This window comes from Pyrgilauda ruficollis, unplaced genomic scaffold (assembly GCF_017590135.1).
Source record: "Pyrgilauda ruficollis isolate IOZ18807 unplaced genomic scaffold, ASM1759013v1 scaffold54, whole genome shotgun sequence".
Classification (NCBI taxonomy): domain Eukaryota; kingdom Metazoa; phylum Chordata; class Aves; order Passeriformes; family Passeridae; genus Pyrgilauda; species Pyrgilauda ruficollis.
In genome coordinates, this window is record NW_024527044.1 from 1,049,145 (window position 1) to 1,076,408 (window position 27,264).

General features: G+C 47.4%; 1 protein-coding gene across 1 annotated transcript; it reads right to left on the reverse strand.

Moving 5' to 3' along the window:
- Nucleotides 1-336: 336 nt before the first annotated feature.
- SDC1 (syndecan 1) lies at nt 337-26,491 on the reverse strand. The gene is made up of 5 exons (XM_041480977.1): nt 26,164-26,491; nt 5,053-5,134; nt 3,520-4,013; nt 3,193-3,322; nt 337-2,669 (listed from the first exon to the last, which is right to left on the reverse strand). Exons 1-5 carry the CDS (start codon nt 26,218-26,220, stop codon nt 2,503-2,505), a joined length of 930 nt encoding a protein of 309 aa, XP_041336911.1. The 5' UTR covers nt 26,221-26,491; the 3' UTR covers nt 337-2,502.
- Between the last annotated feature and the right edge of the window lie 773 nt (nt 26,492-27,264).

The following is a 27,264-nucleotide window of genomic DNA, read 5'->3' on the forward strand; positions in this document are numbered from 1 at the left end:
TGCACAAGGAGAGGTCCCAAAATCAGAACCAGCATGAAATGTTGCAGGCTCTAACAAAGCCATTTCTTTCAAGTCTGTAGAGCCCATTTGTATCTCACACCAGTGCCTCCAGCAAGAGCAGCTCACTGCAACCAGGACACTCAGGGCAGGGTGGGAGAGAAGGCAGGCCACACTGACCCTTCAAATGCTGAACTGAATCTCTGTGTTTCTAGTCCCAAAATTCACAGTTCTGTAACCCAAATTCCTTAAAGACCTATGCAGTCTTAAAAACATCTACTTTTTGAAGTATTATACACAACAATGTTCACAGACAGACTGTGTCAGACACATTCTTGCCAAAATGCCATTTATTGCAGTATACCTTTACATGGCATACAGATAACCCATTGCTGCATCTTCTGTCAGAACTCATGTTTCATTTGTACCACTTAAATAACACAGAATGTCATGTTTGTTTCACAAACTGTCAGTTAAGACTACCAAAATATACAGTTTTTTTCCTTTCCCCCTAACAAGGTTGTGAGGTACAACTGAATTTTACTATTTTATCTTCCTGTGCTTTACAAGAACCTTTTCATAGATAGACCTATCAAACATTTCTACATTCCTATACAAAGCAAAGAATTACAGCTGAAATTAACACCATCTGGTCATTGCATTAACCTATAAAAATTCATTCAGTAAAAAAAAAAAAAAAACAAAACCAAAAAAACAAACCCAAAACAAAATAACAAACAACTGAAAACAGAACAACCCTAACAAAAAACCATAATGGTTGTTGCAGCTTTACTTAAAAAAACAGCCAGCTACACATATGCACAAGTTCTCCACGTGCATAAAGAAGAGTTTGGAATCAAGACATTTTGGGGTTTTTTTTCTTGTGTTTGCAGCAAAGGCACCAATTTTAGCTGCATGGCAGCTCAGGAGTGTTTTATACTTCATTTAAATTACACAGGTTTTTAAGTTTGTCTGTTAACATGCAACATTTGTACCAACTGTTGCAATATTGTCCAATATACTCGGATCATTCCCTCTGGCTCAACAGTACAAATATTTACATCAGTTGTAAACACTCCTCCACCCACCCCATACCTTCTGCACTGAGTGATAAGGAACTGAAGTGGCAAGAAGCTACCCAAAGGCAGAGCAGAAGTAAGGCTTGTACAGAACACCACACTTGTGTTCACACGGTTTGAGATGCTCTGGAGAACTCCAGACCCCCAGTGAGGCTCCAGTGCCTGACATCTGACAGCACAGCGACCACACACAGCTTCAGGCATCCAGACTGTGCTCAGGAGGTGCTTTTCTGCCCTTACTAGACTGACATCCCTGGAGTGGCTTCTCTCCAAAGTGCAAGAACAGCTTCCAAGGAGCCGCTCCGGAGTAGCGAGAGTCAAGCACACCAACTGTTGTATCTGTTTAAGGCCACCTACACTCAGCCTTCCCCAGGCTCATTTCAGATGCTTCTCTACTCCTTAGCTGCAGTCACGACGTGCTGCTTCCCACCTCCCAGCCCTGAGTGCCACGGCACCCTGTGGCACAGAGGGCAGAGCGTGTTCCGAGACAACCGCGGTGACCGGAGGTGCTCCAGCACTGCCCCGGTCACCTGGTACTGCCCGGGGTAAGACCATCTACAGCAGGACAGCCAACCTCGACTCAGCACCTAGGAAAGGGAATGCCTGAGATGAGACTGCTTGGAAAAATCTACTTCTTACCTAAGCCTTGAGAGACAGAGAGAGAGAGAGAGAGGGTAGTGGGAAAGCCCAACACTATTGGTAAAATTAACTCTGCTTAGTTTTGGGGTTCTTGGGGTTTGTTTTTTGCTAGTGTATGTACCAGCTGCTTAGGAGTTGGTTCTGAGTATGGGATAATGCTTCCAAAATGTAAGTTATTTTAAACCACATGACAGTCATTTGTTTACCCTGCCCCTCACACCTCCTTTTGGCAGAGATCAAGTTCAGCTTGATGTTTCATAGGCATTAAGTGCTCCAAATACAGCTGTCAGAAAGAGCTAGAGGATAGCAGTGTACCAAATGTCTGCCCAGCACAGCCACTTGTTACACTCAAAACACATCTAGGAGTTAAATAGGAAGGACCCCTGCTATACAGAATTTGAACACTGGTAATTGGTTATTCTTGCTAGCCCTTTCCCTAAATATCAAGAGTTTTATACATACAGTGCTCCCTCATCTTCTCCCCACCGCCTGTCCCAGCAGTCTTTAGATAAACCAAAGTGAGTTTAGGAACTTGCAGTTCCAATTCTGTTAAAAAAAAAAAAAATAAACAACCAAAAAAAACAACCAAGTTGTGCAAGAAAGCAGGGAATGTTCAATGAATCCAGATCTACTTTGTAGTTATAAAATTTCCAATGGCAAAGTGGTAAGGGCAAATAACCCAATGATCATATGGCTTAAGTTTAATGCAAAGCACACTAGGAGGTCCACGTGCAGGGAGAGAAGAGTCCAAGAAAGATGGAATAAGAAGTGTCCTGAAGAGCAGTGTTTATGCATAGAATTCCTCTTGTTTGTGTGGTTTTTGGTATCCTCCATTAGACTGTTTTGGTTCATCCAGTGAATAGCTGCCTTCATCTTTTTTCTTCATTCTGTATAGCATAAATGCAACTAGAAACACTGCAAACACCAAGCCTACAAGTCCTCCAGCAATTACACCTGGAAGGGGAGAAAAAGACACAGATTACTCTAGATGCCATACCAGATAGTGCTACTATGATTTTAAGTTCCAGATTGTTCCTTACCTGTCCCTGGCTTAATGACTTAAATTAATTTATCCTTCTGTCCCCTCCCAAACCAAGCACCTGCTCAAATAAGCAGCCAGTCCTAGGGACATGGATCTCCCACTGGGCCATGCTGCAAAGCACACAAGGCTATGGTGTTGAACCATGGTAATTTGACTGAGGCAGCAACAGAGAAATTTTACTGTAACTTTTCAGAAGAGCGAAGGAAGAGGTTTAAACAAAGTTGCAGATAAAGCAGCCATTGCCAGCTGCTATTAGCAGACTAATATTTGCCCCTGCTAGGGTTTTGACAACACAGAATCATCACCCTCATTTCAGAAGTCTAATATGAAAGGTTGGCATCCTTCCTCAGAGATGTATTTGCACAACTGCAGCTTCTGCTGCCAGGAGACTCCAGGAATCTGCTTTTACAGCTAGAAATCCAAAATATCCAGTACCTCCAAGAACTTCTTTTCTGTCCATAATTCCCGAGGCTCCTGCTGCTTTGGCATTCCTTTCAGAGTCAGCCAGTACTTCTGAGTTCTGGGTGGGGAGGAATTCCTCGTCTTTAGTCAAGATGAAGTCTCCCTGTTGGGACATACAAGGCAGGTTATTCATCATGTCTGTTTCTGGAGACTCTCTTCTCATCTAAAACCCTCTGCCAACATAACCCATTAAACCAATCACTGGTTTTGACTAATTAACACCCATTTCCACCAAACCAACTTAGTACATGGTACGAAAGACATCTCCCTGCAAAGGGTGTCAGAACTGTTAGTCCTCACCGGGTCTCCAGAGCCATCTTCAGAAACCTCCTCATGTGTAGGAACAACATCCCTTGGAGCTGTGGCTGCGGGGGTGGCAGCGACGTCTCCCTCGCCATGGACAGTAGAGTGGGGCTCGGGCACATCCTTGGTGTCTGGCACATCAGAGCTGGGGATTTTAGGTTCAAGCTCATGGACCACAGCAGAGGCTTCTGAAGGAGTCACATGAACCACGGAAGGAAAGTGAACAGTGGGACTTCTCACTGTTGTTGTGACTGCATGGCTTGTTGGTTTCCCATCAGGTGAGCCCAGGATGGATACTTCATCCTTCACAGCTACAACTGGCTCCTCTGTCACTGGATTACTGGTTGCAGAAGGGGATATTACTTCCTTTTCAGTTCTGCTCTCAATCCCATGAAATGGCTGTTCACTGAAATCCACTGGTGACGCCACTGTTGAGGAATTAGTTGATTCTCCTGAGATTCTCCAGGCGTGAGATGGGTCAGTCAGGGGACCTGCAAAACAAACAAACAAAAAATATTATCCTTGGCCAGTTTAGAGGCCTATTAATAATATCTTCAGGACACTTGTCTAAGGAGGATGCTTAACCTTTATAGTCAATTTTCATAATAACAGAAGTTCAGTTTGTAATTCCTCATCCTTTTCAGTGGAATAAGGAAGGCACAGACCAAAGTGGTATTCAGCAATACTCTGCTAGTCATCTGCTTCTCCCCAAGGCAAAAGTGCCTGTTTGTGGCGTAGTTGACAAGGGAAATCTGCTTTCAATACACTGATTCCTCAGGGCAGATATCTGAGTCTTCTTCCATAAACACTTTTATTTGATTCAGAGCAGTCACACCTTCAGTCTCAACTGCACTTGGAACTGATTTCAGGGTCTTAATTTCTGCAGAGTATAATCTAAAATACAAGCTTGTGGCTGGAAGGAAGCAGAAGCATAGCATGCTTCAGCTTTCAATAGCTTGCTCTTTTCTCACTAGCATCCCCTCAACTTCAGTACTGAACACCAAGGGTCTCTCTCATGCAGTTTAACAATCATTTTATGGACTTTTCCCCCTACCCTAAATCCCCCTTATCACTTACAAAAACCTATGGCCCATGGCAAGATGCACATCTGATGACAGATAAAGTTTGCACTTGATACATATTGGTAGGCTGGGGTTTACACACCCTCAAACATTATCTCCTACCTGCTCATAAAGGGCCTTTTTATGATCTCTCTTCCCCATGAGTGAAGAATCACTCCAGTTTCATAACATTCTTCACACATCTCACATTAGCAGTCACATGGAGTCTACCTCTGCTTCTGCTCCCTCTCAAGTCTCCTACAGCTCATTTTCTACTAATTGTTAGTATTTCAAGGAATACAGGATTAATAGATTAGGCCCTTTCTCTGTTCCCAGCTCTCATATTGTGGGGTGGATGCGTGTGTGTGGATTCCTCGCTCTAACCCCCTTCCCTTGGGTGCTTACTGAGATCTCAGTTGCCACATCCTAGAACAGTCAAGCACTCCCAGCACAAGTGCTAATAACTCACCTGCACCTGAACCTGAGAACGTGTCATCCTCATCACCAGATGAATCAAGGTCTTCAGGGGGAAGGTTTAGATTTGTAGTTTGCTTTAAAGAGAAGAGCAAAAAGGTGTGTCAGTGATGAGACTGAAGTGATCAGGTTGCTTGCACAGAGTCCTCTAAGGGTTCCTAGAGGTCACAAAAACTTTTTTTGTTCAGATTGCATTTTTTCTTCTTCCCTCATTCCAGCTCCCCTCCCCAGAAGACTAGTTCTGGTTAGTATGTTTGGCTGTTGGAAAGGTCAGTCTTGCTGTCTCCTTTCTCTGCACTGCTTCCAGGCTGCAGCTGCTTTGGGAAAGAAGAAAGCAAGGAATCCATTCAGTGTTGCATCCTGGGAGCAGGCAATGCCCAGTCCTTACCAGCCTGTTTCAGGTGCTCACTGTGTCTTCCCTATCTACCAACCACAACACCTGCAAATCACTGCATTAATTCTAAGGAGCAGAAGGGAAGGGGAGGCAAAGTAGTTTGTCTTCTTTCCCTTTATGACTCAAATACTGTTCACATATCTGAAACCAAAGCACCTAGCTTTGGTCTTAGCTAGCTAGAAGGAGAATCCAAGTCCCTTTTTACTACGTGAGGGCACTCAAAATAAGTCCAGAGATAGAAGCCAACCTTCACTGTTGGAGAATAAGCCCTGAGCTTTCTCCATTTACACTCCAAGGAGTGCACTAACCAACACTGAAATTCAGTTGCTGAAACGAGAGGCCAAACCCCTGTTCTATACTTGTTTGTCAAAGCATACAACACTCAAAGCTATTCAGGATCTCCAAAGATGACAACACTTAGTGTTTACTAATTACAGAATGATTACTTCATACATCTCATTGGCCTGTGCTGTATACACTTGCTGCTCTTATCACTACAACATGCCTGACTCTCAGCTCATGACGAGCCTCAAGTTTATTTCTGCAGGGCTACCATTACCTAACCAGTCATTTTCCCTTCTCAGATTTCGAACTAAAACCCTGTAAGTCACTTCCAAATTTCATCTTTTTGACATCCAACTACATTCCCTGTTTTCACAAATTTGACTTCTATCCCATCCTCAAGTCACCTTTGTTATCCCTTTCCAGCACTGCCATCTGCAAGTTTAGATGTTGCATCATCCAAGCTGTGGGATCCCTATGATCCCAAGGAGTGCAAAGTCTCATTTTATTATGTAAAAAAAGGACAGATATTCTTGCCAGCTTTGCAGCCAGGCCCACTGTATCTCTCTAGCTTGCATTAACATAGTGTCACTTTAAAAATAATATAACATTCATCCTCATCCCAGGAAGAAGTTAGCCAGCACCAGTATGTACTGTCAAAACAATCCAGCTCTGCAGTTATCCCTTTATTACCTACAATGGATGTGTTTATTGGTCCTATCTCCTTACTGTTAAGATACCAAGTTTACCCAGTTTTCTCTTCCATCCTTAAGACCTTATCCATTCCCCACATTTCCACAGAACCAGCTTGCAAGGTGGTTAACTAACCCATTAGATTCCACCTCTCTGAAGACAAGTAACCAAGTTGTCACCAGCCTATTCAGCCCCAAGATCTTACCCCTTCTAGGCAATTATTTCAGTTTATGATTTTTTTTTTTAATAACAAAAAGCTAAGAACAAAAACCCCTCATACAGACATAATTTTTTTTTGCTCTTTTCTTCCCTACTGAAAATAACCCCCCCCCCCCCAAAAAAAAAACCCCCCCCCCCCAAAGCACTATTCCTCAAGCCTCTGCAAGCATATTTCTAGAGTGAATTGCCCTTCGATCTCTTGCTTAACTGCAAGTCATGAGGTAATTCTGACTTTTAGATTTGTCCCTGCTTGTTTGCACTGGGCTTTTGCACCCTTCCACAGAAAGTAGGTCAGATAAGTACTTCCTATGTGTTTTCCTTCTTGTGTCGAAGGGTGATGACTCACACAGGCTGATCTCACTTCGCTTCAAATATTAAAGAGTATGAACTGTTGGTGCATAAAGAACAAAGAAAGAACTGCCAGGCTGCCCAAACTCAGCTCCCTCAGTGCCCTTCCCAGTATGTTCAGATAAGTGAGGCCTTAGAAATTGCACTGTTTTTGTTCATGGGGGTTGGTGACCATTTTTCTCTCTCACTTCTCACACCAGAAGTGGCAAGCACAACCCTTTGTTCTTTCACTCAGCCTGGCTGAGCGCAAAAGGGGAATGTGCTCCTAAAGGTGGGGGTTGCATTCTCCTCCCAGTGGGAAAACTTCCTTGAAGCAGCGAGAAAACAAACTCTCCAGTTTTTTATTGAAGTAAGGCACTGCCAATACAGTTTATGGTATCACCATACACCTTCGCTAGGATTGAGTCCACCTTCCTCCCAAATCTGAGTATTCAGGGGTAGCTCATACAGATCTCCAACAACACCTCGACAGACTGATCATCTGCAGACCTCAACAATCCTCCTAAAAGGATCACAGACTGCCAAGAAATAAAATGGCAACTCTTGATCTTGACTATTGAGCCTGCACCCCTTCCCCTTGAGGGGTTAATAGATGAGGCTTGTTCAGTTGTGCCACACTTCCTTTGTTCTTACTAAGTGTGTCCAGCCACCCTACCCTTAACCAGGGTCCAACCCAGGAGAACCTCTCCTCACACCTGAGCTCTGAGCCTCTTCCCAGGCTGCTGCAAGCTCTGCCTCTCCACAGCTTTGTTATGCACCCATTTGATTCCTAGTTTGATTCCTGTATCTGAGCAGGGATAGTGAGGTCCTCCTCAGAGGAGAGAAGCCCAGGACAGCCCAGTCTAAACCAAGGGACACCCAAGGTGTTCCATGGCAGAGCTGTCCAGCAGCTGCTCAGCACCCAGCCATCCAACATGACCTACCAACCCCTGAGGTTGGCTGCTGCACATAAGAGAATAATAGAAAATATGAAATTTTTCTATTGCAGTAAAGCCTGCTTTCCACAGTTTTATATGAGAACTTAGTGCAGTTACATGTCCCCAAGGATCTTGTCCCAGCTGCTCCTCTGGGCATTGTGGCACCTCCCTTTAACCAGGCAGCTTGTGGCTTGGGATCTGAGAGGGACTTTCTTTGGCCCAAATACTCAAGGGACAGTATAGGATTATGCACATGTGGATAGCAGTCAGAATGCCCACAAAGTGCTGTAATTTCATGACACCATCCAATCTCAAGACACATGAGCATTAAGGAACATTTGCCCAATTTATGTAACTGTATGGTTATATAAGGACTACATTTCTTGCTCCATAAATTACAGCTTCAAAAAGCTGGGGCATAAAAGATGTAACCTCCCCACAAAACACAAGTGCTGCAGAAAGGCCATGCTTCTATAATGATCTGCTGCTGAAGGATTTCAGACACAGCAAGGTTAGAAAGCACTGACTCAGGACAGCATTGGAAGGGACTGAACTAATTTGGGTTTGCATCAGGAAGACAGACCGTGTTGTTCAAAGAACAAACACCTCATGGTCAAGGTTTTTCAATGACCTTTTACTGAAGCAGACTTACACCAATGGGAAAGGTTTTGATTAGCCAAGAGGATTAGGGGCACAGAACACTGGGTTATGCTATCATACAAAAGAGCTGAAAATAATTCCAGCTTAAAACAAGCTTACTTTACCTTTCAGAGAGTGGATCCTTTGAAGGATCTCTGATGATATCTCATGTACTCTAGTAAAAAAATCTTTACATTCTGATCGAGCACCTACAACAAGTTGCTTTTTTACTATTTAACAAGCTTGTGTGGTTTTGTTAGCAGTTCAGACAGCTGGTTGGAAATACTCATCCAGTCCTTTTGATGCACTGTCACTGAATTCAGTTGCATGTGAGGGGTAAAATTTTTAACTGTATTTTTGATATGCTTTAACCAGTGGAAGACCCTCTTCCACAAGGATCAAAGCAGCCTGTTTAGGGGAAACCCTGGGGTGACTGTTAGCTTCTGCTCTTGCTGAGCACTGCATTGTTGCAGAACAATAGTTATTCAGTTCTGCTGGGACAACCAGAAAGCTGCTTAGTGGCATCTTCAATTTAATCAACAATGGGCCTGGCTTTCACAACTCATTAGCAATATTATTAGATCCAGAAGGCTGACATAGCCCAGACTTTTTTAAAGTATAATTTTTAACTATTCTTCAGTCTTCGTCTTGGTCAGTCTCAAAGCATGGATCCTTCAGGGCTTATCCCATCAGCTGCTACAGAGCTCCCTCCTGCTACAGCAGAGATCTGAAGCACTCTCTCATGATGAGGGGGAGATTTGTAGCTGATTAGTTGATCTAACCCTGCCCCAACTGGGAACCACATTTATTTAATTTGATACGTGCAAAAGGAAAGAGCTTTTCTCAAATTGCTCTTTGAGGTAAGCAAAACCACTGGCTTTGCCACAAGCTGCTACAAGCCCTTAACTAGATTAAGGATGATTTGTATCCAACTCTTCTTAATCCAGTTAGTGATCTGCAGTGTCAAAAACACTTGAAATCCTCCATTATCTGAATAAAGCTGTTAAATTTGCACATTTATTTCCCCTAATAAATCCTTCTTGCTCAGCTGAAAAAGAATGAACTGTAATGAGCTCTCCCACCTCAAACAGCTCCCTAGCCATCCTGTGAGAGTATTGCAACTGCATGGGAAGGAAAACCTATAGTTTGCTCTTGTTTAAGAGATATACAAGAGCAAGACAAGCATTTGCCCTGTAATTTGGCTACAATAGAGCATCTAGAAGAATACTTTCAAAAGGATTTGAACAATTAATTCTTAAATAAACTGAAACAGAAAGGTTTGTCTTTCACCTTTTCCTATAAACTGAAGAGCAGAAATGCTATCTGAGGCAGAGCAGCCCAAAGAGCTTCTAACCTCAATGTAACATTGGTATTAGTGTGGGGGGGAAGACAAAACCACCTGCTGAAGGAAACTTTAGCTTTGTTAAGCTAAAGTTTTATTCTGCAGTTAACAGCCCATGCAAAATTAACTCCAATCCCAGATGTTCATGGTCGGGAGACAGCTTCAATGGTTAAGGTGGAAAAAAAAATTAAAAAGAAAACCACCCAACAACAAAAAAAAAAAAAAACCCAAACAAAACCCAAACCCAACCATACAAAAACCACGAGCAGTATCCTCACCTATCCCCCTTCTTTTACAGACACAGACTCTGGAATTAAGTTGGCCATGCAGACCTTCTCTTTAACAGTCAGCCATAAATTCTGGAATAGCAGAAAGAGAGCTGATGCTTTTATACAGCAAGTCAAGAGTGCAGCTTGCATGCAAGCCTGTTACATCAGAACTCAGCAGCAGTGTGGCACCACCTCACCTAAATTCTCTTGCAGTTGTTTCTCCTGCTACTCATAATAAACCCTTGGTGATCACATAGGTTAATGAAGTATTTCTCTTCCTAGAGGAGCCAAAGATGCAGACTAACAACACAGGCCAAAGACAGCTAACAACCACCCCACACACAGTTCAAAGGCTGGACAGCCTAGATTAAAGCAGTATTTTATCCCTGGCTAGTGTTCCAATCATGGACTGCTGTGACAACAGGAGTGTTGGAATTTTATGGTCCCTTCCAACCCAAACCCTTCTATGATGCTACAAACTAAGTCACCAGCACTTCTTACTTCCTAGTGCCCTCCCTGTTTCAGATGGTGGTGCTCCCCTGAGCCCTCAGCAACCTTTTGATGTGCATCAACAAGCTTCAGCATCCTCACTCTTCCATCCATCAATCTGTGTCACGTGCAAGGCTGGAGAGTGGCCCAGAGGGTGCTCCTTCCAAAGAGGAGCAAGTGGAAAGCAAAGGGGGCTATTTTGCTCAGCAAGGCAAGCACCATTTTATCAGAAAGAGGTAATTAAGCCAGTTAATCTGGCTGCTTGTCTATCAGACCATTATTAGTGTACAGCGATATGGAAAATCTTGGTTAATTTCATTCTTACTGGCCTCCTCTTCTATTTTTGCCTGGTGACTTGAGAGAGGAACTGTCTTTGAGAGAGAAATCCTGGCTGTGTTTGAACTCCCTGATCATTACACCGTAGTTTCCTCTTGACATTCTACTCTCAAAGGCAGAGAAACACCTTCCAGTAGGTGCTCAAAACAGCATGAGAACTCTTAGGATCTATTTCAATATTGGCAGAAAAAAGCAGACTGTAGACTGCCCTCAGTTCACTAGGCTGTGATCCTCCTTTTCTTCAAGCTGTAGGAGCATACCCCAATCCTTTGCACAAGATGCAGTGGCCAAGGAAGAGCATCCAGCTACTCCACAGGCAGAGGAACCAGTGTCCCAATGCTCCTAGAGGCTCCACACTATTGCCCAATCAACTTTACATCTTCTCCTCAGAGTGACAGGGCAGCTTTTTTAATTAAGTAGGGCAGAAACACAGTAATCAACATGCCAAGAGCAAAAATGAACCAGCCTGTCGCCGTCAGGTTAAGTTTCACACTGTACAGCAGGGCCCTTTTAACTCCCACCTCCCACAAGAGCATGTCACTTCATGCTTCCTGGACCATCCCCTGCATGTCTGTTTGTGCACTCTCATGGTGAACCAGATCAGGGGACTTGTCTTGTTAAACTAAACAAAAGGAAAAAGAAACAAACATCTCCCCCTCACAAAAAAAAAAAAAAAAAAAAAACACAAAAAACCTCCCAAAAAAAACCAAAACAAAAAAAAAAACAAAAAAAAAAAAAACACCAAAACCCAACAAAACTAAACAAAAAGAAAAAAAGTAAGAAGAGGATAAAATATCATGCAAAGAATTTTCCAGCAGGACCAGTTTCCCAATCCTACTCAGTGCATGAATGCACAAGTGTTTGTGTTGGCACAGGGCAGAGCGTGGCAGCCAGGGCTGCTTAAGCATTCACAGAGGCTCACAGCCTGCATTCTGGGATGCTGACATCCCCCAGCCCGCCATGCATTATGGAAATGCACATCACCAGACTGCAGGCAACACGCAAATCAGAGGCTGACTCAGAGGGCCACACAGGTTCATACAAAAATGAGCAAGGACAGGGGCTGTAGGGAGAGTTCTCTTCTGCAGTGTTTGCTCATGGATAATTGTTCCAAGGTCTGACAGCAGTGCTTCTGAGTCCTCCCAGTCCTCCTGGAAGCAGGAATAACAGTAGCAAAGGCTAGACACACGTCTTGTTCAAACCAGAGCAGTTCTACTTTCATTCTGGGTCACCTGAACTTTACAGGAGGCCCAGTGCAATTGCCATTTATTCCTGGACAATGAGTACATTGAACATCCTTCATCAGAGAGGGCTGAGCAAAGCTGGAGTAGCTGGAGTCCCAGAGGGCCATGGATTCCTCAGCAGGGGAAGCTCACGGCTGTGCTCACGGCAGCAGGGACAGCACAGCAGCTGTGCACGGGAGCCCTCTGTGCCGGCAGTGCACAGAGCACCGTGCCAGCTCTGATGCAGAAGAGCTCAGCTGCCTCTCAAGTCCCTCTCAGACAGATGAGTCCCTCAGCAATACAGAAGTGAGTTACAGCCTGTGCTTCTGCTTTTTCACCTAGACAATGTATCAAGCAAGTAAGTTACTAGACACTGCTTTCACTCACACCAACCTGCTCCTTCCAGTCAAGCAATGCAGCTCAGGCCAAAGACTGAATCTCACCACAGCCCAACACATCCACAGACGTGGCACACAACAGGCACACAGCTCAATTCTGTATCAGTGACAGGCTGTCACAATACGGCCACAAGTGGGGTTCCTTTTGTCTCCCACGTTCAAGGCAGCCCATGCTTTGAAGATGCAGTCTAATGAGAAAGCTCATTTCCCTGCAGATAATCTCATGAGAAGCAGCCAGTTCAGTTTTATGTTATAAACCACTTTTCTTTAAAGATCCTTCCCTGCAGCTCTTTAACATACTTGATAGTTCAGGCATTTGTTTCTTGAGCTAGCAAAAAAAAGCCACAGCCAGTGTATAAGCTCAAAGGGTTGTGCAAAGTAGGTGCAGCTCACTGAGGCCCATCCATCCTGGGAAATTAATTTCCATCTACTTAAGCTGGCTTGAGAAATGAGCACTGAGCTGCCTAAGTCAAGACTAGGCAAACCTAGCTTGTCTTAAAACCCTCTGACTGAAAGCCACCAGCACTTCTTACTTCCTAGGGTAGCAAAACCAGCAGGGAAGATTCATTCTTACAGCAACAGCCATTTCATCTGCTTGTTTAGAAAAGAACAGACCAGGAATTGCTTGGTTTCAGCAGAGGCTAGAAGTGGGCCACCCATCCTTGAAACCTGACACAGTAAGGCTGAAGAGGGGGGCAGGCTAGCAAGCAGAAAATCTTTATGAAATGGAAACCTATCCAGCAGAGGACTCCAGCAGCCCAAACCCACACATTACCCACACATACTGGTAACTACAGCACAGATAAATGCAACCCTCTTGCCAGCAGAAGAAATTTGAAGTGACAGGATGTAAATACCTGCTGCCTCTTCCTCCTGCACACATGCAGCCCCTGCTGTGGAGTTCAGGTGAGAAAGAGCAACTCAGCTCCCACAAGGCATCAGCAGCCACGGCCACTAAGTAAGAGACTGCACTTTGCAGTGCTGCTTCCAGCACATATAAACACACCGAGCTTATGTCTTCAGCATTCTTTGCCAATTATTCCCAACCAGCTGACCTGTGGTGGAGGCAAATTCCTTTCCTTGCCCCATCTCTTGACACCACTCACCCTGTTCAGCAATCAGCACTGAGGACTGTCATTGCAGTTAAACTTGCCGCAGAACCAGAGTTTCTGACAAGTGCAACAGTGGGCTTCAGACCGCCTGGTGCTCCTTAGCAGCACGTCTGGGCTGGGGAAGCCAGTCTCCTTTCCCCACACACCTAAGAAACCACACAGCTCCCAGCGAAGCAACCATTGGCATTACAGCCTTGAGGCTGCAGAATGGAGCCCAAGGCTGGGCTTGAGGCAAGAGCTGCAGGTGGTGAGTGCCCCCATTTGTTTCATTTGGGACTGGCTTGTCCCAGCAGCCCTGTGAGCTCAAAATGCTCAGCGAGGGGCTGTCGGCCACGTGCCAGGACACCGAGAGGCCCAGGCCCCACACGGGAGGAGGCGGCCCCGGGCCCCGCACGGGAGGACGCGGCCCCGGGCCCCGCACGCTGCTCCTGCCCAGGCCGTGGCTGCAGGACAGAGCACAAGCCTGCAGCACCAGTGTCGGGACATGGCAGAAGCAGCTCAGGGACTTTGGTCCCATGGGAGCACGGCTTGCTCTTGTCATCTTCGGGCAATCAGCTCAGGAAGTCCCAGCTCAGAAATCAGAGGTGTGGCTATAGGAAAGCAAGATGTGGTCTGTGGCATCTCAAGTCCTCAATTTAGAGTGGTGGCAGCCTGTGCATCACTGATGCCTCTCAGCAGCACCAGAACATGTGTGCCTCTGGCCTAGGGAAGCCTGTTTCCTGGAGACAAATGCTGTGCAGTTTGGTCGGTGGAACTACTGCCCATTTGAAATGAGCTCAATGGCAGCTTTTATGTGATCAGCAAACTGCCACAAGCAGGGCTACAGCTGCACAAGTGCTCTGAGCTGAGCAGATGTGATCCCAGAAGTCAAAAACCACCTCATCACTACTCTACACAGTATTCTGAGGGGGAAAGACACTGTTCTGCTTTGCCTGAGGGAGGGAAGCCAACATGCAGCCAGGAACAATTGTCAGACAAGAGAAAATGCAACAGCCTTCAGTGTCCAGACACAAGGATAGGAAAAGACTCAGGTTCTTATTTCAAGAGTTTCCATCTTCACCACCCTGAAGACCAACGATTATGTAATGTGAGATATGCCAAGGAGCCAGGAGACCAAGCTCTAAGATTTCTTGAAGGATCACAGAAACATTTTCAGTCTACTACTGATGCATACATGTTTCTAATTTGAGCAAACTGCTTGCAGTGCTATATTAAATTAGTGAAATCCAAGTTTCAGATAAAAATCCCTAGTGTACCAAACTAAAAAGCTTGCACTTAGGGCAGGACTTGTGGCTCCTAGCAGCTAGGATGTTGTTTAAACCTCAGCAGAAAGATAAACTTGCAACCCTGGAGTACCAAAGGTCTCAGCTAAAGCCATTAGTAAACTTACGTGAGACTACTTAAACTTACAAATACTTGGCCTTACAACAACAAAACAGCTGACCGGGTATTCCAGTTAGTTACCCAGAGTTACAGTGGAACTGCCCAGACAATGTTTTATAAGAGGATGTATTCTACAGCAACCGGATATGGACAGGACAACAAAAGTTGCCTTCTGTTTGCTTACACCTTAGTGACACAAACACCTGCCAGCTGCAAGGCCTGTTGCTAACAAATTCTGCTTTATCTTCCCAGCTGATCTGCTTACAGTCTAACCTACAAAACTTAAATCAGCTGCTTCACATCATGACAACATCCCAAGCCTCAACAACACAAGACAAAGCCTCCTTGATTGCATTTGTGAAAATTCCGCATTTTCTTCAGAGGGATGCACAATGAAGTCTTCAAGGCTTGTGAAATTAGTTTTTGCTAATGTCCTGGGGTGATAGGACCTAAACCAGGACAGCTAACAATGTATATTTTTCATCCATGCATCCCAGACATGTGTTCCCTTGGAATGCTGCATTTCACTATAAATGTAACACTCAGCTGCAGCATCACACAACTTTTCAACCACAACCCCCACTGAAGAGCTGATGGATCAGGGGACTGGAAGCACCCAGCAGGAGCTGCCTGGCTTGAACAGGCACCAATGCAATCTCTCTCACATGTGCACACCAGATGGCAGGACCAAGGACATCCCAAAACCTGATCAGTTGGTGCTGTTGCTTGTCAGTCTGGTACAGGAGACCTTGATATTTGCAAGAGAGATACAGAAGCAAAACTTGGGCAGCAAAATTAGCCAAGAGTTGGCATTCCACAGCACCTTTCTGATCTGGTCACAGCTAAGCTCCAAGCAGTTGTAAGTGACTCTGTTCTTGCACAGCAGGGCTCACAGCAGCCAGCACCAGTCTGTTAGGAATGAACTCATGAGTCTCAATCGACAGCCAGGGGCTGGACTCACACAGACCATGCAGGCAACTTTACATTTTGGGTTTGACCCAGTGCAAGGCAGTTCCTGCATCTTGGCAGGTCTTACACTAGCACACAGCGGATTCAATTATCCTCGTGGAGCTCCAACTCAGTATATTCTACTATCCTTGGTGTTCTTTTTATGTTTGTTTCTATGGCTCACCCTTGCCAGCTTAGATCTGATGAAATCAAGTTTCTCCCTACATTATGAGGCATGCTATCATATTTTTCTTATCCACAGGATCTCAGTGTTGACTAAGCCAAGGTTGTTTATAATGCAGAAGTCATCCCTGTAACAGATGCAGTTACACTGCCATGACTAAGCCATTCACTAAAGGACTGAAACATCTCCACCAGAAGCAGGAGAGACATCTCAGATCAGGAATACCCTGTTCCCCTATCCCAAGAGTCTTCTCAAAGAGGCACTTTCACCATTACCCCTCCTTCCACAACAGTCCCAGCAGCTCCTGAAGAAAAGCATCATGCACATGTTTCTCCTTGGAATAAGCAGCAGTAGCTCAGATGATCTTTGGGCACAGGCTGGACCACATTCCAATGAGTTATTCTAAGAGAAAATACAGTTCAGACTGCATGGATTCCCTTTGAGAAACACACATGCTCACAAGCACTGGAGCACACTGCCAGGGATCTACCCACGTGAAATGGCACAGACCAAGCTCGCAGCGCTCCCTCCCAGGACACTAATGGTCTCTGTGCTCAGCTTTACAAAAGCACTGCTAATCCTGCACATACTACAAAGTTCTGACAGCAGTTGCCCCATTCACAGTTAAATTATGCAACACCTCAGTGAGATTATGAGAGCTGACTGGTGTACTTCCATGCTGAGTCATGAGGGTGTTGAAGTATCATTGCAGTGATGAAGCACCAAATAAAATCCTCCCACCAGAAACAGTCTTTAAAAACCCTGCTGCTGCAATGGTGCTCCAGTCACCTACTGTTCTACTCATTTAATTAATGGACATTAATTAAGCATTTCTTGACCAAAACCTACTGGATTAAACTGACTCTGACCCAGTCACACTGTTTCATACCACGTCTGTACAGCAGAGCCCTGAACAAGGGACTGTTACAAAGGTGAGATAAATCAGAGCTTCCTTTTGATCTCAGCTGTTATCCAAGCCTCACCTCCTGCTGTCATTTTTGGGTATACAGCTTGTTCACCTGTCTTCCCCATGGCCTTCTTTCAGAGCAGCCACCAAATCAGGTGGGGAGGTTAGAGTTTAGTGGGAGATGCTACCATGTTTGTGCACTCTGGATGCTCTCCTGCCTCACATGGGCAACTGTAAGATTTCAAGCTGGGATTTGGACATCCCTGTGTTTTACACACCTATACTGTGAAGAGACAAGAGCCACTGCTGTTCCATTAGACCACTAATGCCACTGCTGACAGGGCATTGTCAGATTGACAGGCACCATAACAAGTCAATAAAACAGTGCCAAAACTGCAAGGCAAGGTGAATGCTTTACTACCAAGTTACTCCTAGCACAGCATGTTCCCTAGTTCAGACCAGTTTCTGTCAAGAGGTACCATCAGTATAGCCATAACAGATCAACCTTGTAAGACACTCTTCAAACATCACTAAGTTGAAGATATTTCATATATATGAATAAATGTTGGCGTCTACTCAGTGACTATCAACTCTAGCCAGCACATTATCCCTCTGAATAAAGCAGGTCTAAAAGCACAGGCTGAACCACTGGCATGTACCAGCACCATCACAACAACACTGAATGCTGTCCTAGGTGTGTAGTATTCACCTCACAATCCTCAGCTGATGGATTACACAGGACTTCTCACACAATTGTACTTGCTCATCTCTCTGAATTATCCAAAACAGGTTCAGTTTCCAAGAGAAGAGTTGTGATCCTCTATTGTGAACTTTCACTTTCTTTTACTGGATACTGCAGTTTTCTCAGCTTCATAATATTCTGGGCCTGCAGCCAGAGACCCACTGGCTACATCATACTAGTAAATTAAATAATATCAGAGAGCATCCCCAGGCACTAGAACACCACCAATACCATCATATTATTAGAATGATTTATGGCACAGTTTTGAGCCTTACCAACCAGTATTCCCCCAAATAGACACAGGAAGGTTCTCAGCAGGCAGTCTGATGAAGGGGGTGCATTACAGAATAGGCCAGACAATTAAGATTTCCTACGCAGTTGTTGCTCTAGCATTTAAGTTGGTCACAAGACACCTTGTGTCTAACATGCTTTACTGTACTGGGTTTGCATGTTAGGATTTTGCTAGCAGGGGAACTACAGGAGTGGCTTCTCTAACAAAACAGAGCTTCCCCTGTGCCTGACAGAGCCAGTGCCAGCCAGGACAGACCCACTGCTGGCCAAGGCTGGCACCGTCAGTGACAGCAGCAGTGCCTCTGAGAACACAATCAAGAAGGGGGAAAAGTTATTGCACAGGAGTAATTGCAACCAGAGAAAAGAGGTGTGAGACTAGGTGAGAGTAGCAACCCTGCAGACCCCAAGGTCAGTGAAGAAGGAAGGATAGGAGAAGCTCCAGGCACCAGAGCAGATTCCTCTGCAGCCCCTGGTGCAGCTGTGCCCCTGAAGCCCATGAAGGTCCACAGTGGACCAGAGATTCACCTGCAGCCCATAGAGGATCCCACAACAGAGCAGGGGGACATCCAAAAGAGGCTGTGACCCCATGGGAAGCCTGTGCTGGAAGAAGGTCCTGGCAGGACCTGTAGCCCCCTTTGAAGGAGAAGCCCACAGCAGACCAAGTTTGCTGGCAGGATCTGTCACCCTGTGGGGGACCCAAGCTGGAGCAGCCTGTTCCTGAGGGACTGCACCCCATGGGAGGGGATCCATTCTGGAGCAGTGATTTAAACCTGCAGCCCATGTGAAGGACTCGCACTGGAGAAGTTTGTGGAGACAAACCCTTTGCAAGGGACCTCACACTGGAGCAGGACACTGTGAGAAGTCCTCCCCTTGAGAAGAAGAAGCAGCAGAGACAATGTGTGCTGAACCAACCACAGCCCCCATTCCCCATCCTCCTGAACTCCTGGGGGGAAAGCTGGATAATCTGGATTGAAGTTAAGCCAAAAAAGGAGGGGGGAAATGGAGACAAGGTGTTTATAAGATTTGGGTTTACTTCTCGTTTTCCTACTCTGAGTTGATTGGTAATAAATTAAATTCCTTCCCCAAGTCGAGTCCATTTTGCCTGTGATGGTCACTGGTGAGGGATCTCTCCCTGTCCTTATCTCGACCCACAAGTCTTCTGTTGTATTTTCTCTCCCTGCCCAGCTGAGAAGGGCAATGACAGAGCAGCTTCAGGGGGCATCTGGTGCTCTGCCAGGGTCAACTCACCACGTTTACTTACAAGCACCAGTGTAGCAACATTTGGTGAATCTTTTTAACCCCTTCTGGCTGCATGCTGGGTGTGAGGGGGGAGGGCACACTGAGCATTTAACACTCTTGAGCTACCAGAGTAATAACTTTTAATTATTCATAATCACATCTTCCAACTTGTGTAGAAAGAAGCTCACCAGTGTTTCACAGCTCAGTGCAACTACAGATGCAGACTGGGGAACTTTTTGCAGGTTAAACACACTTCAGAGGGAGCCGGTGCTGCTGCAGGATTAAGCCAGCAGCTTTCTTCTGCAGGCCATGAGTCAGTCGATGTGAGAACACGATAGCACAGCCCTCCTTGCCACTGCCCAGACATGCCAGAGTCAGCCTCTTTTGTTCCGTGCTTTGTTCACTGATGGGAAAGTAGTCACGATCTAGATGATTCCTCCGTTAGGACAGAAAGAGATTTAGAAGTCAAAGCTGTCTAGCTGCAGGCTGTTGGGCAAGTTTCGATGCAAGCTTCTCCACCACTCTCCACTGCATGTAGGTGCCACTTACAGGCTGCTAGAGCCAGTGAGGTGGACAAATCTCATTTGTCCATCAAATCTGCTGGTGTGAGAGTCTCTGTCATAGTTTCATAAGCAACAGAGCACAGCAAGAGAGTGAAAAATATCACATATATTAGCATCTGTATTAGATACAAATTCAGGCAAGCTTTGTGGTTCTGCTTTGGGCTTTTACCCATCAGCTCCCTGACTGAAGAAAGCCTGGACTCTGTCCCTAAAGAAGATCCCTATTAGCTGGTTGATGGGATAACAGGTTCTCTCCTCTGCAGATGTTTTTACCAGAGACTGATGTTTTGGTAGATCAACAGGCTGCTCTGAGCTGCTGTGGCTGTGCAGAGCATAGGTATCAAATCTCCCAGATCACCATGCTAGGGCCCAGGCACACAGCCTCCAAACTCTGCTGTCAGCTGGACAACAAGTAGCATGTGTCTCTCTCTATAAATATATACATACCCATATTTGTATTTCTCCACTCTTCTGGTCTCAAAGCATAGGAAAAGACAGCATGGGATCCTATTCTGGGACAGGAAAGAGCCAGGTAGTCTCTTCCTACAGCACTGTAGCTGCCAGCTCTGATCCCCAGAGAATATACAAAGGCTTCCTACCAGCACAGCCACAGCAGCACCACTGCTACGACATGGAGCTTCACAAGAGCTCTCATCTGGAACTCGTTACATTAATCACCACTTGCTCTCTAGAAAGCAGACTGGCTCCACTCACCCCTGCCCACCTCTGGCTTCAATCTACAGCCTGCTCCTCCAGTAATCCCTATATAAGCAAGGGGCTGGACCGGAGCTGCTGCCTGCCTCTGACCAGGATGTGTACAGCCACCAGCATTAGGAACTAATTAGCAAGAGCTTTCCTGTGTACAGCACAGGACAATCATGGTCTGCAGTGCCGCCCAGAAAGCATTCAGCACACTCCCCTTCCAAGTGGAACAGAGTTCAAGTTTCCTTACATTTAAAAGAGGCAACAAGCTCCTCATCACATGGCAGAGGCAGACAAAGAGCAAGCCCCAATCTCCAGCTATGGTTTGTGTGTGCTCAGGTGATGGAGCCAGTGCACTCTGAAGAGTCGTGTGAATTGGCTGTACTCTGCAGAAGGTTGCCTGACAGGAGTGTGTGCCTGGGACTGCCCACAGCCAAAAAATCAAGACTGTCAGCCTTTGCTTCTATGACTGGAAATCAAGACATTGGCATTACTGCACAGGCAGTATAGAAAAGCTACATAGTGGAGTATGACAACACAGAACCCCCATGCAAGGTAGGATACCCATGAGTATTTTAAGCTGGTTGGCAGGCAGTTTCCTATGTTATATCAGCACCCTTGATTTAGTCAGGAGTCATTCTGCAAAAGCAATCCAGAAGACCTTTCAGTTATTAGAAAAGCTTGAACACCAAGACACAAAATGAGTGGACATTAAAGAGAACCATGTTGAAAAACATGGGCTATGGGAGAAGATAGTTCTGCCACGGAGCAGAGCAGCAAGACACAGAGGTGAAGCAGCAAGAGTTCTTCAACTGAAATTACCCCAAGGAGTTTCTAACTAGAAGCCTAGCAGGGAAAGCCATGACTTACAACACCTCCATGACTCAGTTGTTACTGCAGCTCCAGTGACTCAACGGGAAGTTCTATTGCCAGCTCCATCCAAATCCCACTAATACACTGGTTCCCATCCAGCAAAGCAAGCCTCACTGGTGAGACTGGTCTCAGCAGCAAGATACAAACATTACAGTCGAGCGTGGCAAGGAGCCCAAGCTAACAGACTCCATTGGACCCGTGCCGGTTCCACAAGACCCAGAACGCCGACTGCAGCCAAGCACTGCTTGAGAAACAGAGAGCTTGGGAAACCACCACATTAGCAGATGTTGCCCCACAAGAGTTGCTTGTAGGAGGTCCAAATGTTATCTCACCTTGAGGTGAGGCTTCACAGAGCAGTAACTTTTCCATTAGCATCCCCACAGTAGAAAGTGCACTGTCCCAGGTTTCTAGGCAGGCCAGATAAGGCTCATCGCTGCGGTACACCAGCAGCCAGCAGAGCAGCAGCTCAGGTGAAGCACACTCATCAGCCCTTAGAGACCTGTTAACAAAGCTGACACTCAGCTCTCCAAAGGGCACCACATGCTTTCTGCATTTAAGAATATCTTCTCAACTCAGAAATGAGCCTATAAGAAACATCAGAAGTCCTTGCACTCTTGGTCAAAACAACTTCCCCACTGTAAGTTCACTGCCTATATCAAAGTCTACAGAGTAACAAAAGCTCCTCACATCTAATCCACAAATAAACAGTGTCTTTAAATATTACAATGCTCTGATGCTTACTCAACAGCTCACAACCATCCCACCCAAATACAACCACTTATGTTTCTGCTCATATATATTCTGCTCACTCCAGAATGCTGAGATGGGACCCAGTTTAATCCCTAATTTCTTCTACATTCTTTAGCAGAGGAAGACTACAGTTACACTAGAACAGAAGAAAGCTGCTGTTCGAGCCAGCAGCTGATGGTCCCCACTGCTTTGCTAGTTCTCTTGGCAGGAACAACTGCCCAGGCTGTTTGTTTATGGAGAGAGTTACCATAAATTTCCACAGATAAAAAGTCCATCACTTTGAGCTAAATCGCTCTCAGATAAAGGCACCAGAGTAAAGGTGTTGTGCTCCTCTTATAGGCAACTTGAGATCTAGCCAATAAAGCCTTGACAAAGCAACTCACCTTGGAGCAGACGTGCAGGGGCTGGTCAGATAATCGCTCTCTTTGGCTCCACTGATTACATCGCCTTGACTCTAATGAGGGCTTAAGCACCCAGCAAACACAGACACCTACATTTATGTGCTTCAGCATCAGCTGAACGCTGTCCTGAGGGACTAGTGCCATTTGAACATAGCAAGCCCATCAATCTTCAGCTGTCAAGGAGTGTTGTATTAGACGTCTTCTACTCTTCATTATCTCAAAGCTATTAGGATGAAAACACTAACGCTGCAATGCTGAAGCACTGCAATTTTATAATTGGCAGCACCTACTCAGGAAAAGGCCCTATCTTCTCTCTCCCAAGAAGCTCCCTCCTCCCTATAAGGAGGGCCTAAAATCCCAGCTCCTCAGATGCCAGAAACAAGTGTGGAATGTCCTTCTCAGGGGTATTAGTGTGGTTCCTGGACACAGGAATCACTTCAAACAAGGTTAGGACAGAGTGCTGGTATACAAGCCACTTGGAGACATCTGAGTACAGGCAATGCAAAACACATACTTAAAATGGACCAATTTTGCTGCTAAAACAGCAGCCTACATTTCAGGTTTGTGCACTAACTTAATTTTAGAAGGCTTACAGATTTCTTGCACTTGCTGTAACTTGTCTCAGGTTGTTAGAGAGGATTGTTTGTTTCCAGAAAATTCAGAGTGCTGCCATTAAAATGTTAGCTCTTCTCACCACTTGAAACTGAGAGAAACCTGGAACAAAGACTACAAAACTTCACCAGAGCCCCCTTACGCCACACAAACTCCAGCTCATTTGCCACTGCTCTACTCAGAGCTGACCAGATACAGCAGTCACGGTTTCACCGGGAGGTGCCCACCAGAATGTCAGTGTTCAGATGGAGAAGCTCTGTTTACAGTGCTAGATGAATACTGAGACACTGCTCTGTGCATACCATAGAAAAGAAGTGCTTCCTCCTTATCCACTGCCTGCATGTTTACCAAGCAAGCTGGACTACCCAATTTCTTCTAACCAGTTTACATTCAGACAGGAATGACACCACCCTTGGAAAAAGGTTTGTCCTGCTCTGGTAAGCTTCTGTCAATCACCAGCATGCACCTACACCAGACAAAACAATCAGAACCCTCCTCCTCCCACCACAGGGGCTGGACTGCCCACTGCCCTCCAGCAGCAGGATCAGTTGGCTTCTGGGCAGTGTTGTACTGTGTAAAAGTTTCTATTTTAGAGAATAACAAGGTTACACTGTTAAAATGGTAAGATGTATCAGCCTTCTCAGTTCAAGGAAGTCCATGCCTGCATCATAATAACAGAGGGTAATTACTCTCATAAAGAGTGTTTTAAGCAATAAAGTGTCACCTTGAAGGAGACCAGGAACCTCCCCAATCACTCCTGCAGGTAAGAGTACTCAGTAAGAAAACAACTATTGTTTGGCCAGCTTCTTTCTCCTGTTTATTATTCCAATGACAATATGCATAGATGAGCTAAGTTACATAGCAAGAGCCAAGGGCCAAGCCATGTGGCAGCAGCAGCAGTGGCATCCATCCCAACAATCAGACCACCAAGAACCCAACACAACCATGGCAATTCCCACAGCACTGCAGTCTGGCAGATTCAAAGTACTGTGCCAGGTCACTCTGTTTCAACACAAGAGGTTTTCAGACACTCAATGCAAAATCATAATTATTCCAGATGGGTGGGAAAGGCAGATTAGTCCCTGTCACTGACATTCTGACATAGGGAAAAAAGCCATGTGATTACCAGAAGGAAAACAGCCTCAGTGCTGAGTCACCCTGGAGAGCCCCAGGACTTCTGCTCCTCCGTGTGCTCACCCTTGAAACCCCTCGATCTGCAGTGCCAGCCACGCCTGAGCATCTCGTGGGCACAGGAGAACTCCAGACAAGCATCTACTTCATGTCCTTCTCATTTCTAGTAAGGAATATTTATCACAGGGGAATTTTATCCAAATAGAGTTCAGAGGCTGCAAATTAACTGCAGTTTCCCCACTTCATTAAGCAGAAGCTTACTCAGAAGTTGAGAGCAGAGCCGTCCTTCCATGGAACAGTGCTGCCTACACTCACATGTTTGTAATTTTTAGCCATCTCATAACGACTCACGGCCATGTGGGCCAGGAGGGTCCACGTTCAGAACTACAGGCAAAGTTCACAGACAGAATGGTACAGAAAACCAGAGGTATTTCGAGCAGCTCAGATCCCACTGTGCACTTTGTTCTGCCACTCCTTATCCGACTGGTGCTGGAGTTTACCCCTAAGCAAGTTTTAAATCAATCATTTCAGAAAGAAAAAACCCCACCAGTTTTACTTTGATGGCCCTGCCTGCTCAAACTATCTCATGCTCCACTTTCTTCCTAACTCATCCAAAAGGGAAGACTCCACAACCGGTGCACACTCAGGTCTGGTGGGGGACCACACGGGAAGCAAAGAAGCGTGTCCCTCATCTCAGAAGAAAGGGACAGGACTGAGGCTTTGTGCCCCTCGAGGGGCGGCCACAAGATCTCCTGCCCCGCACCCTCCGACCGCACACAGGGCTCGACGCCGCTCAGGCTGCCAGCACAGACCTGAAGCGGCGAGCACAGCACTTCACGGGGCTGCGGAGCCGGGTTTCCGCGGCAAGGCTCTCGCAGGCGGGGCGGGAGCAGGAGCAGAGCCATCCCCTGTCCGCGGATGACACCTGGCGGCTGCTGCCGCTGCGGGACCAGCGCGCCCCGCGGCTCCGGGCTGCCCCGGGAGCAGCTCCCGGGACACGGCAGCCGGGACAGGCCTCGCTGCCGCGGGGTCACCACGCTCCGGGGAGCACCGGCACCGGCAAGGCCGTGCGCCCAGCCGGGAAGCACCGGGACCTTTGTTTCAGCGGCAGAAAGCAGAGTCCGGGCGTACCCTGCCCTGGGCTGGGGCTCTCAGGCACAAAGGCGGCGGGGAGCCACCGACCCGCGCTCCCCGGGGCTGTGCCGGGGCACGGCAGGAGCGCCGCAGCTTCAGGAGTCACCCGTGACCTGGCCACAGCCGAACCACAAAGGGCCACATGCCAGCGCTGCCCCGGACCCGCCACTCCCCGCCTCCGGGGCGCGACACGCCGGAGGGGCGGCGGCAGCATCCAGCCCCCCCGGAGCACCGAGGGGTCCCGCGGCCGGGGGGTGCGGGGAGCGCCGCCCGCCCGCCCCGCGGCGCCCCGGGGCGGAGCCGCCGGCAGGTCGGGAGCCGCCGCGGCGGGTCTGGTTTGAATTAAGGCTGCCGGGGCAGCCGAGCTGGGGCCCGCCGCCAGCACAAAGGCCACCGCAGCCCTCCACCCCGGCACGGCTGGGCACTGCTGCGCTCCCCTGCGGGAGCCCGTCGAAGCGGGGAGCCGGGCGGTCTCCCCGGCCCGGCCCTGCCCGGCCCACCCTGCCCCGCCGGCCCCGGCCCCGCTCCGCACCCCGGCCCCGCCGCCCCACGTGCGCCGCGCCAGCCCCGCTCCGCTCGGCTCACCGGGACAGCAGCCTGGAAGCAAAGGGCCACCAGCCACACGGCCACCACGTTTATCATCCTTCCTCCTCGCCGGGCCTCGGGAGCGCGCAGCCTGCCCCTGCTTCCCGCCGTCTCCAACGCCGCTCTTGCTCCGCTCCTCTTAGAATTGTTTTAAGTAGTTGCGGGTTTGCTCCCTTTTCTGGTTTCTTTTTTTTTTTTTGTTTGTTTGTTTTTTGTTTTATTTCCCTCCTTTTCCCCCTTCGCACGCAGCCGAACCAGCCTCCCAGCAGCGCTCTGCGATGGCGAGGAGTTGAACTCTGTCTTTTAATGAACCCACTGCAACAACCTTCACCTTACGGCCACCCCCCGGCCGGCCCCGCCTCCGCTCCGCTCCGCTCCCCTCCCCTCGGGTCGGCTCGGCTCAGCCCGGCTCCCCAGCCCCAGCCCCAGCCCGGCCCGGCCGGCACGCCCTGCCCCGCTGCCCGCCCCCGCTTCCTGCCGCCGCGCTACCTGCGCCGGTGCCCCCTCCCCGGCTCTGCCCCGCTCCCCGGCCGGTCCCCCGGCAGCCGCCGCTTCCCTTCCACTGCATTCCCAGATTTCCTCTCTGGCAGAGGCATTGCTCCCGCCGAGCTTCCTTCCCTCTCGCTAAAAATAATAATTCAAAATAATAATAATAATAATGATACTGTTAAAAGCCCTCCCTTCCCTTTTCACTGTGGGAATAGCCCGGGGGCGCTCGGCTGTCTCCCCCCGGCGCCGCTCCGGAGAAAGGGGCGGGAGCGCTCCCCGGTGGCCCCACACCCAGGGCAACCTTCTGAGGTGCCGGTCACCTCCAGCGGGGGCTTCTCCCCCAGAAAATATGAGTTTGGGGAAGTGAGGTGTCTCCTCTCCTGCCCGCGGGTCCCCGGGGCCAGCCCCATAGCCTCTGCCCGTGCCTTTGTGCACACGTTTTTCTGCTGCTCGGAACAGGATTTCTGGCAACGTAAAACGCTGCGAGAGGTTTGCGGCAAAAAATGCCGCTTTGAAAGAAGCGCCCTCCTGCAACTCGCCCTTTTTTTCCTGGAGTTAAAAGCGACTTCAATGCTGCTATGGCTTGGTCTTCACATGTCCCACCGAGGATGG

Excerpts from the sequence above, each read along its gene's own strand:
- SDC1 (XM_041480977.1), bottom strand. The coding sequence starts at position 26,220 with ATGATAAACGTGGTGGCCGTGTGGCTGGTGGCCCTTTGCTTCCAGGCT. Across the intron at positions 3,323-3,519 it reads AAGATGGCTCTGGAGACCCG|GGAGACTTCATCTTGACTAA; the intron begins GTGAGGACTAAC and ends ATGTCCCAACAG. Across the intron at positions 2,670-3,192 it reads CAGAAAAGAAGTTCTTGGAG|GTGTAATTGCTGGAGGACTT; the intron begins GTACTGGATATT and ends CTCCCCTTCCAG.